Source organism: Caloenas nicobarica, chromosome 1 (assembly GCF_036013445.1).
Source record: "Caloenas nicobarica isolate bCalNic1 chromosome 1, bCalNic1.hap1, whole genome shotgun sequence".
NCBI classification, from domain to species: domain Eukaryota; kingdom Metazoa; phylum Chordata; class Aves; order Columbiformes; family Columbidae; genus Caloenas; species Caloenas nicobarica.
The window spans coordinates 8105742-8118429 of NC_088245.1; the positions used below are offsets into that span (position 1 = coordinate 8105742).

General features: G+C 44.2%; 1 protein-coding gene across 1 annotated transcript in view; it reads right to left on the reverse strand.

The window, feature by feature from the left end:
• FRMD4A (FERM domain containing 4A) overlaps positions 1-6707 on the reverse strand; it is a 231693-nt gene extending 224986 nt beyond the window's left edge. Inside the window, exon 1 of the mRNA XM_065637321.1 lies at positions 6446-6707. Coding sequence (XP_065493393.1) covers positions 6446-6511 — 66 coding nt within the window. The 5' untranslated portion in view covers positions 6512-6707. The remainder of the gene's footprint in view (positions 1-6445) is intronic.
• Between the last annotated feature and the right edge of the window lie 5981 nt (positions 6708-12688).

Here is a 12688-nt window from a genome sequence, read left to right on the forward strand (position 1 = left end):
CCACTGTGGGATGCTAAATTTGAAGACACCGCTTCTGGGTTGGGAAATCCCCAAGTGGGAACAACTGGTGGCTGAAAGATGACTGTGGAGACTGTGGCTGTGTACTTGCCTTGTTCTTACATTTGTCTGTAGGCACCTGATGTTGGTTCCTGCCTGAGACATGATGCTGGACTAAATCATTCATTGGAAAGATCTGGTAGGATCATTTTTATGTCCTTATTTTTCGAAGTACCTCAACAAAACCTGATGAACAGCTACCTAATTGGATCTCTTTAATGTCACAATCATGCTGAGCAACCTCAAGGGTCAAGAGGCCTGATTCTGCTCCTACCTATCACACTGACAAAACTTAGGCTGAGTCCAGTGACGGAAGATGAAGCTTTAAATCTCCCGCAAACCGGATGCTGAGGATACACTGGAGGATGCTGTTCTTGCCAGAGAGATGCACATTAGGATTTGCTTCAAAGGACTGATTTCTCTGACAAACAAACACAAGGAAATACCCATTTTGTTGCAGAGGGTGAGGGTAGCACCCACGCCTTTGCATTATGCATTGTTTGTGACTGCTCCAAGTATGAACTTGCTGCTTGCTCTTCGATTAGCAAGTCCTGGCAGCCTGGCAAAGCCACAGGATTTATTTCTGCTATAGAGGTTAATGGATCACTTTACATGTTGATAATGTCTTATTATTGCAAAGGCCATTAAGAAAAATGTAACAGACACCAGGAGTCGATAGTAACTGCAAGAATGTTTGTTTGATTACAGCAGGGACGGAGGCTGCTGTGGGCAGGGATCACACTGCAAATTGTGGTTGAAGCAAGTTCATCATAACCACCTTTCTGCACTCCCCCTTTCTCCAGATTGTCCTCAGTACCACCTGTGAGAATGACTACTCTTTACCAGTGTTGATGGCATGAGAAAATAGGAAGGTTAATGGTGTAATTGCACAAAGAACGGACAAAGAATAACACCTATCTATGGCAGAGAGTGCTAGGACTAGATGCAAAGGCACACTTCATCCTGGGTGCTGTAGATCTGAATTCCAGATATTGATGATTTGGATTATTCTGCAGTTGTGGTGGAGTGTTATACTCTGGAGGGAACTAATCATCAAGATGGGATTCTGGAAGTCATATTACTACTCCTTTTTAAGTGGGATGACAGAGGGCTATGCCCAAATGACTTCATGTCCCTCTGTCTCAGTTTCCCTATCTGTGAAATGATGAGAAGAGATGTCACTTATCACATCTGATTTTTTTGCTGTTTCTCTGTTATAAATAAAGAGGCAGGTCATTTAAATGCCCCTCTGTTGGTAGCTTGGTTTTAAGAGCTGGAATATGCCATTATTGGTAGCCACCACTCCAGATCCTTACCAGGACATGGCGGCTTTGTCCACCTCATGCTGCTGTCCCCATTGCCAAGGTCTGCCAGTGAGCCTGTCTCCGTTGGCACCTCTGGCCAAGGGAGTTGACCCTCATTTTGGCATTTTCAATGTTAGGGTTTGGTTACTTTTCATTCAAATATCCACCTTTAGGTCTGGCTGGATACAGGAGTTTGACTCCAACTTTCATTTCTGTTCATTGCTAGCTGGCAGAAAAATGAGCCAGAATACTTGTAGCATCCCAGGTAATTTCCTCTTACTTCTTCTCACTAAGTTATGGTATTAGAAACAGAGATTTAGTCTCACATCCTTGCTATTTTGGTGTTAACTCTGCCAGGCCTTGACAATATGGGGAGGGAGAAGAGCAGCTGTTTCTCAGGGTAATGGAGGAGGCTGGAGCATAGCAAATCAGTTGTTTCTTAATTCCAGCCCTGATTGCTATGTCCACCCAGGGCAAAGCAACCACAGCCCCTCTCCATGTCAGGAAGCCCTCAATCAGATAATGTCCTGTATATATACAAATACACACACATAAATTTCTTTAAATATATACGTATAAAATATATTATATATATACATATACACACACACGTATACATATGTGTACATTTATCTGTGTAGTGTGGTGGGAGGAAGGCTGAAGAGCCAGCTGTGGAAATAGATGTCTGCAGGAATGCAGATGGAGCTATGGAATGTCCTGTGTATTTGGCAGGCTTGGTTGTGTTTGGATGATGTCTAAGACCTCATGAACCACTGGAGATAAATTGCCTGTCTTTTCCCAGGTGGTATTTAGTGTGGCACAGGGATACAGTGTTCACGGTTTAAAGACTTCATCTAAGTCTCTTTCTCTCCTGGGAGGTCTACTACAGCTCCATCATACCTGCCTTCAGAAATCAATCTCCTTTTTGAGGCCAGCTGATTGACTACTTCAGGCTCACTTGTCTACCAGGATTGTTATCCCTTTGACTGTTTGCTTGAGAGGCTATTTCTTCTAGGTCTAAAGCCACATCCATAATGCAAAGAAAAGCACCCCTCAGCAGGGCAGGCTCCACAGTCCGTCTCACTCCTGAACCCTCCCAGACATCCCATGCGAAGTGCCCCGGGCATGCTGGGCATCCCATACCATGGGGGCTCCCTCAAGCTGTGCCTAAGGCAAGGCTTGGAAGTCAGCAAGGTTGGTCCTAAGGTGTACCTCAAAGGTCTGCTTTCACAGATTGCACAAAAATAATTAGCATGTCCAGAGGCAAAGAAAGTTTGGCTCAGGGATGACTTTTGCAAGCAGTGGAACAAGGATTCAGAGCTTATATTTCTTACCCAGACCCCCTTTTCTCCTTAGCACACCCAAGGGACCTGCTCAGCTTATCCCTACACTGATTTGGCCCTTGCCTCCTTCTTAGGGTTTCTCCAGGCAGCCAAGTCCCGGCTTATCCAGCAGCTTGGTGGCAGCCCTGGGGTGATGACAGTTAATTATGAAATGTCATGTCGGAGGCTTCCCTTTTATCTCGCTTTGTAGAGCCCAGCAAAGCTCTTGAACGGCCTTTGGTGAGAGAGGAAAGGAAGTGTCAGTGCAGCAACAGCTGCTTCTCTGATAGCGGGCTGACAACGCTGTGAGTACACCATGTCCTGGAAGGAAGTGGCAGCTCGTGTCATGTGGATACAAATCCCTTATCCCCACAAATAAAAAAAAAAAAAGAAAAAAAGTTTTAAAAGTGTTCTGATGTGATATTACCTTTCCAGAGAACGTGTCAAACATATCTGCTGCCAAGGCTTGCTATCGTCCCTGTGAAACTGCTGAACTCACTCCAGGTGAGTTCCTGCAGGACGACTTAGCTAAAAACCTTGTCCAGAGAAAAACTCGTCCAATCCTATAGTCTTTCTTTAGTCTGTATTCCTGCAGAAGTCAAATTACATCAAGGTGGGTTAGCCTGAGTCTGAGTTTTCTTTAGAAACTGGTGGTTACTTCACATTTGCTGTTTATTATAATGTTTTTCTCCACACTGTGATAAAATGAGTTCACAACCTTGATATGAGCTGTTCAAGTGAGATTTGTCAGGGTCCACTGATCTGGGAATAGGTTGCTGCCCCTGCAGCCTATGGACCATTAAAACTAGGTTTCTTTAAAGGAAAAAAAAAAAGACAAGTCAAGGCTCCACAGACCGCAATTTCCCAATTTTGTAAGTAATCACCTGGTTTGGAGCAGTGGAGGGCACCAGGGAATTGGAAGAAGAGCATTATGGTGACAGATGGCCTCAGTCTTTCAGCAATAAACCTGACATGGATGAAGATGCATGGCATGGAGACCATTCCCAGGAGGGTCCAGTTACCTGGCAGTCCATCTGCCTGCAGCCCATCCAGCCCCGCTGGTCTGGCCCTGTGCTCCTCACCCAAGTACTAGTCTTGCCAGTAACAGCAAAACATCTGGTAATGGATTAATGACCTCTGACAAACCTGGCTGCTGGGATGATGTATAACCGCCAGAGCTTTATGTTTTGTCCTTCCTTCATACTGAGTTTCGTATTTACTTTTTCTGTATCTAGTAGTAGATATTATTTTTATCATTGCTCAATGGACAGGTGGTTAAAGATCAAATACAGCTGTGAGGCAAGAAATGCATGAGTAAAGCCTGAAAATTGTGCCTGATCGTGTCAGACAAAATTATTCTGCATTTGGAATATTTAGTCTAGGTTATCTGAAATGCTTCCTGCCATAATTCCCAGGTAGTTTTTAAGAAGAGCCCAGCTAGCTGAAAGCATGGTTGCTCATCAGGGAAAACTGATTTCCTTGATTTGCATAGAGGTCAGATTAGATTCACAGTCCTGACAGTCAAAGTGAGACATGAAGCCTGGACACGCTGCCCCTGAACCTTCCAGCCCCGGGCTGTGCAGAGGGACAAGGGGGATGAAGCAGTGACACTAGTGCAGTGTGTCCCTGCACAATGCTGCACAGACACACCAGCTCTTCCAGAGCCAGCTGGGGCTCCGGCGTGGAACAGGGTGATACCGCATAGACATGTCTCAGCATCACAATTTCAGCTGTGACTGCGATGTCCCAGATGGGGACGTTTCATGGATTTGTGAAATTACACATTTGAGGGACCAGTTCAAAACACAACCTGAGAAGACATCCATTGGTTTCATGGACTGAGGCCACCTGCACCTCTGGAGAATTTGGCCCGTATTTCAGTTGGTATACTGTCACCCTCATTACAAACAAAACAAACTAAAACAAAACAACCCTCAAAACCCATGAGGAAATACACCTGGATGGAGGCAAAACGTATACATGAGGCTAGACAAAGCCTAGACACAGCTCCAAAGCAGTGCTCACAATGGCATGCAGAGACATAAAGAAGTGACCTCTCTCATAGGACTGGGTGGTTCCCAGCAGGGCAGGAGGCTTTTCATGTCTTTCAAACATGACCAGACACATGTAGGTTTGTAGCTTTGGCTCTCCAAGCCTCAATCAGCTCAGTCAGCCCTGACTTTCTCAATCTTGGAAGTCTCTCAGATACTACTTGGAGCTACCCCATGAGACACCACCTTTAAACACCCTACTGTTCAATGACACCTGACCCATGGAGACTCTCTGTCTCCCAGGTGTCAAGTGCTCAGCTTGATGAAGAGATGCTGAGCTACAAATAGACCAGAAGGGATCACAGCGCCAAGTTTATTCTACAGCAGCTGCAAATAGTCCAAAGAAAGCACTGGCCCCTTCCCACGCCGAGCAACTTCCACAGCATGTTGTGGTCATGAGATGCGGATGTTAAATCTTTGCCTGTTGTGGGGATTTAAACCCTCAGGGATTTTCTCTGGGATGCACGGTACTCAGAGGCGGGGAAAGGAGTTGCATTCAGAGTGGCAAATAGTCATTAGGTTGATTCAAATTATACAGCCTGAAGAGTATTTCAGTATTTCAGACCATATGGTGAGGCTTTGACAGGGCAGCCTCCAACTGTTTTCCTCCACCTCCCATCGCAGCAACCTGTAGGAAAGAGGACACCCCAAAGGGCTGAGAGGAGATTCCAGCTCAGAGGGACTTGAATCCATTTCACAGCACAGGTGGACACTTTAGTAACTGGACCATAGGCTGGGAAGCTGGCAAGCTCTCCTGTTTTTCACTTTCATGGTTGATGCCTAAGATTCCTCATCACTAGACCCTGAAATTTGAAGTATTTCATTTAAGAGGTGCCCAAATGAAAATTCTGAATGACACTTGTCATCTTATTTCTTATAGCCTGAATTCAGAGGATACAGATCACCTTAACATGAACTTTATTTTGAAGAAGATAAATGATCTGGCAAACCCTCATCATTGCTTTCCTTCTGCTCCCTAAAAAACTTCCAAAACATGGCCATCTCTGATCTTGAGGCAAAAACCACCAAGTTGTTTTGGAAAAAGCAGGAATCTATTTTGAAATGTTTCGATATTTTTAAGAAACTTTTAAAAAGAGATTATAGGGAGAGATCCATATCTCAGATGTGCAGATGTGCAGAAGCAAATCACTGAGCTTTGATGATTTCAAGGAAGCAATTCCAGATTAACACTGGTTTAAAATGTTTAATATATCCTGGAGGAATAAACTTGATTTTCTTGGAAACAAGACTACTTTTGCTTGTTCCTCCATCTCTTACAAAAGTAACCCGATAGTCAGACTAGTAAAAGACTGTAATTTCATAGCTGCCAAAATCCTAAAGCCAAGGACACTTGATACTAAACAATACACAGTTTAAACCTTCAGTGAAAGAACTTCTTTTACAGGGATATTCTTCAAACTGCTCTGTCCAAAACTCTCTTCCTCTCCAAGTGCTTCATCAAAATTTTAGATGATACACAAAACTAATGCAGAATAGTCACACTGGAGTCACACTGTTCCAAATTTGCATATTACTGCTTGCAGAAGATGCTTTAGCTATACCATAACACATTGGTAGTGTTGGATAGACAGTTTATCAGAAAATATGAAGGAATTAAGTCAATGCAACACTTGGACATACTATTAAAGTTGTATGTTGCCTTCTGGATTATTAGCATCTTGCTTTAAATAGGAAATCGAAGCTTACTTACGAACACATCCATTAGTAGGTGCTCCAGCGTCACTTCAATGTCCTCTAATTTAGCTGCTAAAGTCATTGTGAAGTCAAATGTTAGCTCCGGACGGAGAAGAGCTCTCAGGAGTCCCAATCCAAGCTGTCTGTGGCCGAAGCTAATTCTCAAACCGCAGCAAATGAGTTTCTCACAGCTAAAGAAAATCTGAGAAATCAAAACTTAACATCTGAGTCCAGATGATGCCTGGACTCCGTGCCGGCTGTCAGTCCTGCTTGCAGGACTGAGGATTATTCCATGTGTGCAAGATGGGAGTAGAAGCTGCAATGTGCGTGCTGCTTGCCTTTCAGAGCTCCCCACTCAGAAACATGGAGTTATATCTGGGAAACCACAACAGAGGGAGGGAGGGAGAGACACACACAGAGGGAGAGGGGAGGAATGGAATAAACCGCCTTTGACTATGACTGATATTTATAGGACTACTTGTTTTTGACTCCAGTCCATTTCTCTGTTCATTTCTGACCTTTCACAAATGGCTCAGCACACTGGAGCGTATTGTAAAACGGGGGCAGCAGGTCCCACAGAAGTTGGCTGTGACCAGTGCTGGGCCAATTCACACAAGCACAGCATCAATAGCCCTTTGTCAGAACATATCAGGCTCTGTGCTGTAGCTAGTGACAGAGGAGAGCACAGACGTGTAAAAAACAAGGAAACAAAAGTTGTTTGGATGCTAATTTTTTCCTAAGAGTATTAATAGATTCCCTTACCCACTCTCCAAGGCATCAGACTACAGTGAGTGCCGTGGTGACTGCTGAGGTTATGTGCGAAGGGGAATAACTTTAAATAACCCTGCAGGGTTTGACTCTGCAAACACCCTGGCAGCCCCTATGAAATGTCTTCCCACCGCTCAACCCCTTCAGCTTTGCAGAATCTCCATCTGGGATGCTCAGCCCTTCTCAGGGCCAGACTATTTTACTGTATTTATGAATCATAGAATGTCCTGAGTTGGAAGGGACCCACAAGGATCATCGAGTCCAACTCCTGTCCCTGCACAGGACAACCCCACAGGTCACACTGTGTGTCTGAGGGTGTTGTCCAGTCTCTTGAACACTGTCAGGTTGGGGCCGTGACACCTCCCTGGGGAGCCTGTTCCAGTGTCCAGCACCCTCTGGGGGAAGAACCTTTTCCTAATGTCCAACCTGAACCTCCCCTGGCACATCTTCCTGCCATTCCCTCGGGTTCTGTCATTGGTCACCAGAGAGAAGAGCTCAGCGCCTGCTCCTCATCCTCCCTTGTGATGAAGCTGTAGCCGCCATGAGGTCTGCCCTCAGTCTCCTCTTCTCTAGGCTGAGAGAAAACTTTTATGGAAAGTTTGAAGTATGATCCTAAGTGCTCATTGTTCCTCTGCACATCTGCTCCTACTTAAGCCGATGGAGAAAAGGTGACATTTCTGCTTCCTTAGCTGGTTTTGCCTATAGCTCTTTTAGCACTGCATGTAGCAGGAAGGTACTGGTGGACCAGATCCAACTGAAGCTAAACCCAATGGGGATCCTTCAAGAATTTTGGTTAATGCTGACTGGGAACCAAATAGACAGAAACCCAAGGCATAAAAAGGAGAAATACTGAAAGTCTTGGTATGTCCAGGAGCAGTGCCGAAGTCTCCTGCATCTTAGACAATGCCAAGTTCACCAAACTGCCTTCCATGATGCCCACTATATTACTATGCCAAACTCTTCTTTGTTTATTTAATATGTGCCCACACAGTTTGAAATCTCAGACTGAAATCTTGCATGTGATATATTCCAGACACTGGGAAAAAAAACCCCACAAGGTTGTCCTAAAGGATTCAGAAACTGAAGACCAGTATTATTTATAAAATTGTCAGATGGATAGGGTTGATAGAGCTTAGAGGGATCTCTAGTCATAAATTCCAACTAAATGTCCTCAGAGTTATAGCTGAAATCACATTTTCAGACATCTAGCATCAGCATCCAAACAGGAGCTGCCTCTCATGGCCGAGTTTTACTAGACAACAACATGATAGACCATTTGGGACACGATTATGATGGATAGTTTCAATACCAAAGAAGGGCACGTAATTCATTTTCCGGATGGACCAGCTCTCATTCACACAAGGTCCTGCATCAGATAATAGGTTAGCTGCTCCAGGAATAAACCCAGCACAGGAAGCTTGTCTACTGCAGAGAAAACCTGTTCATCATCCACATGCTGCCCTTTCATTAAAGCTTTGACAAAGTGTCTATCTTCACCAGTCTGAGTGGAGGGGTGTTTTAATGAGCACGGATCAAACCACAAAGAAATATATTCGGAGGGTATTACATTGGAGGCGGTGGAAACTCAGGGAGCGATGATGCAGTATACTGATGCATGAACTGGCACGCATTGCTCAACGCTACAACGGGCCACGTGGGTTTCACTGCAGACAGGATTTCATGTGCTGTGCTCTCCAGAATGTATTTGCAGAAGAGGGAAGGTCTGACTGCTGGCTAGCCTTTACCTACTCTGGCATATGTGGAAATTCAGAGATCCCAGGAATCTAGCTACAAGATGGCGAAGGGTCTAGAGCACAATTCTGATGAGGAGCGGCTGAGGGAACTGAGAATGTTCAGCCTGGAGAAAAGGAGGCTGAGGGGAGACCTCATCGCTGTCTACAACTACCTGAAAAGAGGTCATAACATGGAGGGTGTTGGTCTCTTCTCCCAGGTAACAAGTCATAGGACAAGAGAAAATGGCTTCAAGTTGCATCAGGGGAGGTTTAGATTGGTTATTAGGAAAAATTTCTTCATGGAAAGGATTGTGAAGCAGTGGAACAGGCTGCCCAGGGAAGTGGTGGAATCACCATCCCTGGAGGGGTTTAAAAGATATGTAGACAAGTTTCTTAGGGACATGATTTAATGCCAGAGTTAGGTTAATGGTTGGACTCAATGATCTTGAGGGTCTCTTTCAACCAAAATGATTCTATGATTCTACAATTTTTACAAGAGCAGACTGGATACAAGGACACCCAACTGTCTTTTTGCAGGTCTCCATCTCCGGTCCACAGCAAGCAGTGCTCAGGCTGTGTCAGTATGAGCCAACAGAGGTTCACCAGGACTGAATCATACATTCGTCTGCCTCTAACTGATACTACTGTCCAACCCATCTGACAACAACAGGAACTTTACTGGAATCAAACGTGATCACTTTGCTCCTCCCCACCCCATTTATTGCACAAAGGCTATGTGTCAGCTACTGAAATATGAAATTAAAGATCCTTTTCTGTAGGATCCCTCTGTGCAATAGCACAAGGCAACCATGTCACTTCTGGCCCTTGACTGTTCCTGTAGCTGCATTGTATTGGCCACAGAGATAAACAACAGGACACATTTTCCAGGGACAGAATGCACTGTCCATGTGACAGACTCTTTGACTCCAACACAGGCACATTTTTGTCTTCACAAAGATGAATTTCAAGATCATTTAAAAACTGATGGAGAAAATAGTGCCAGGCACAAGAAAATGGCTTAAGGAAACACATAATGGCTTCCTTGATTCCCACACCTGGCACTAAAACCACCACATGCTCTGCTGGTGACGGCAAGAAGGATGAACGGGTTCATGGGTTCTCACCCAGGCTCAGCTTTACATGGTCTGGGTTTCCATCATCACAACAAAAAATAGCAGAGAGTTGAGATACACCAGCTCTTAGACTCTTGCAGTTGCAACATTCAGCTTAGCAATCCTCCTACTGATCAATATTAACTATCTTTAGAGATAGTCAGAAGTTTGGGAAAAATGCTGTTGGTGTAAAATTTGCTTTGCTAAAGTAACTCCCGTGGAATTTTCCTAACTGATAGACTGCAGGGTTTTTATCTTTCCATTTTTCCTTCAAATTGCACTAAACATTTCAGATTCAAAGCAAAGCACAACGGGAAAAGTTCTAAAATAGAGAAAATGTGCAGAAGATGAAAAATAATGTCTCCTTGTTCTACTAATAACTGAAACGGTTGGTAAAAAATACTAATGGTAAAAACAAAAAGGTCACCAGGGTGCAGAAAGTGGTTTCACTGAATCCCTTGCAAAACATGGATAGCAGAAATCAAGAGTCACAAAATCAGATCTAAGCAGAAGAACTTCTTCAAACACATAAAAGCTTGGGGACTTCTGAATCTATCCCACTGGCTCTCTTCTAACTCTCGCTTTAACATTGCTTACCCCAGATGACCCCTGTTATGGAAATAGCCTCTCAAATACGATAAACAAGAAACAAAATTTCCCTGAGTTCCCCAAGGATTATTCCCAAAGCCTCTGTGCATGTGTGTGTGCGCATTATAGGTACATAAAGAAATTAGATTGCATGTGATAATGAGAAGCTTTAACTTGGTTAATTCGTTAATGCACTAAGTCCAAACACTTTCTTTATTAAATCATTATTTCCATATTTTCTAATTCCTGAGAATTTATTATTTTGGCCTTTGCAAGCGTGAGACCTCTTCTATTTAAAGCGGAGCATCCATCTGACAACACACCAGGGTATTTGTGCAGAACAGGATGTTCTTCTCCACCCACATTTTCCCCTCACTTCCTTCCTAGTTTTCTTCTACCATTTGGGAATAAGATATCAGAAGAGAGCTAAAAAGTGGAGACTGTTGGAATATTTTTGCCAACATGAGATTTCAGCAAAATATTCTGTTTTTCAAAAGCCGAAATGTTATGTGGGGACACACGGAGTCCCAAAAGTGTTTTCTTATGAGAGTTTCAGGGATGAGGATGGTTGGTGATGGTAAGAAAAAAGTCAATTTACAAAAGCTGGCTTACAAAGACAGGGGTGTAAAAACAGAGCACACAGTTTAGTGGATAAAACTAAAAGTTGACAAGAAATGGTTAAAGAACAGATCTGGGCCTAATTAGTCCCAGGATACTATGTTTGGGCTAGCCTAGCTTGCAAAGATGGGAGCTGAGGAGTCTGGGAAGAAGAATAGGCAGATTATTCTTGCATGAAGCAAAAAGCATGTCTGGGTTGTGGAACCCATCAGAAAAGGGACCCCAGGTGACCTCTACTGGTTTAGCCAAGGGGTCAAGTCCTCAGTAATTCTGGATTATGAACACACATGACAAATACGGGTGAAAGCCCACTGGGAGAAGGGCCTTTGCCAGCCCAGAAGCATAGGATGGGGTGGCAACTCAGCTGTCACAAGCTAGGATGTGTTTCCACCCAACTGGTAGTGAACTTTTATGAACTTCTCTGCTTTAAATGACCAAAGCGAGGATTTGAAGATATGTGTCTTTGGTCTCCTGTGCTGGTTTTTCTATGTTTTCTCCTCTTCAGAGCAAATAATAGGTCTGCTGCAGCAAAGCGTGGAGCTGTGTCCTTTGGGGAAGGTGAAGAGGTAGGTCCTGTACTCCTGGTAAACTTGGATGACAGGGAAGCATCAGCTTCCAAAACCCTCCTTCCACCTGCAGTTTTCCTTCCCACACAAAAAGCTGGATGTAGGAACTCATCAACCTGACACCTCCAGGTTGGATTGTGGTAATTCACTGAATCCTGAGCTAAGTATGAAGCCCAGCAGGCTCCAACTGGCCCAGAGAACAGCCATCTGCCTTCACCTTGGTTCGCGATGCTGTAAGTCAACCCCATCCTGAAGCGTCTTTCAATGTCAGCTGAAGGCCTTGGTGATAATTTCCCAATGCATTAACCTAATGCTGCATGAAAGGCTCCACATTAGCCTATGGCCCAAACTCAAAGCTATGCTCCAGGATGAAATACAGCAACTTAATCTAAGGACGTCTAGAGAACTAGAGTCTAGAGAATAAGTTTTAAGAGGAGGGGCTGAGGGAACTGGGGCTGAAAAGGAGGCTGAGGGGAGACCTTACCATTCTCTACAACTACCTGAAGGGAAGTTGTAACACGGAGGGTGCTGGTCTCTTCTCCTGAGTAGCAAGTGATAGGATGAGAGGAAATGGCCTTAAGTTGTGTCAGGGAAGGTTCAGACTGGATATTAGGAAACATTTATTCACGGGAAGGGTTGTGAAGCACTGGAACAGGCTGCCCAGGGAAGTGGTGGAGTGGACTCGATGATCTTGAGGGTGTCTTCCAACCAAAATGATTCTATGATTCTATGGTTTAGAGGTGGACTTGGCAGTGCTAGGTTATTGGTTGGACTTGATGATCTTAAAGGTCTTTTTCAAGAAAAAACATTGTATTGTGTTGTATTCTATGAAGGCATCTAGCTATGACACAAGATCTCCAGAGAAGGAGTCCTG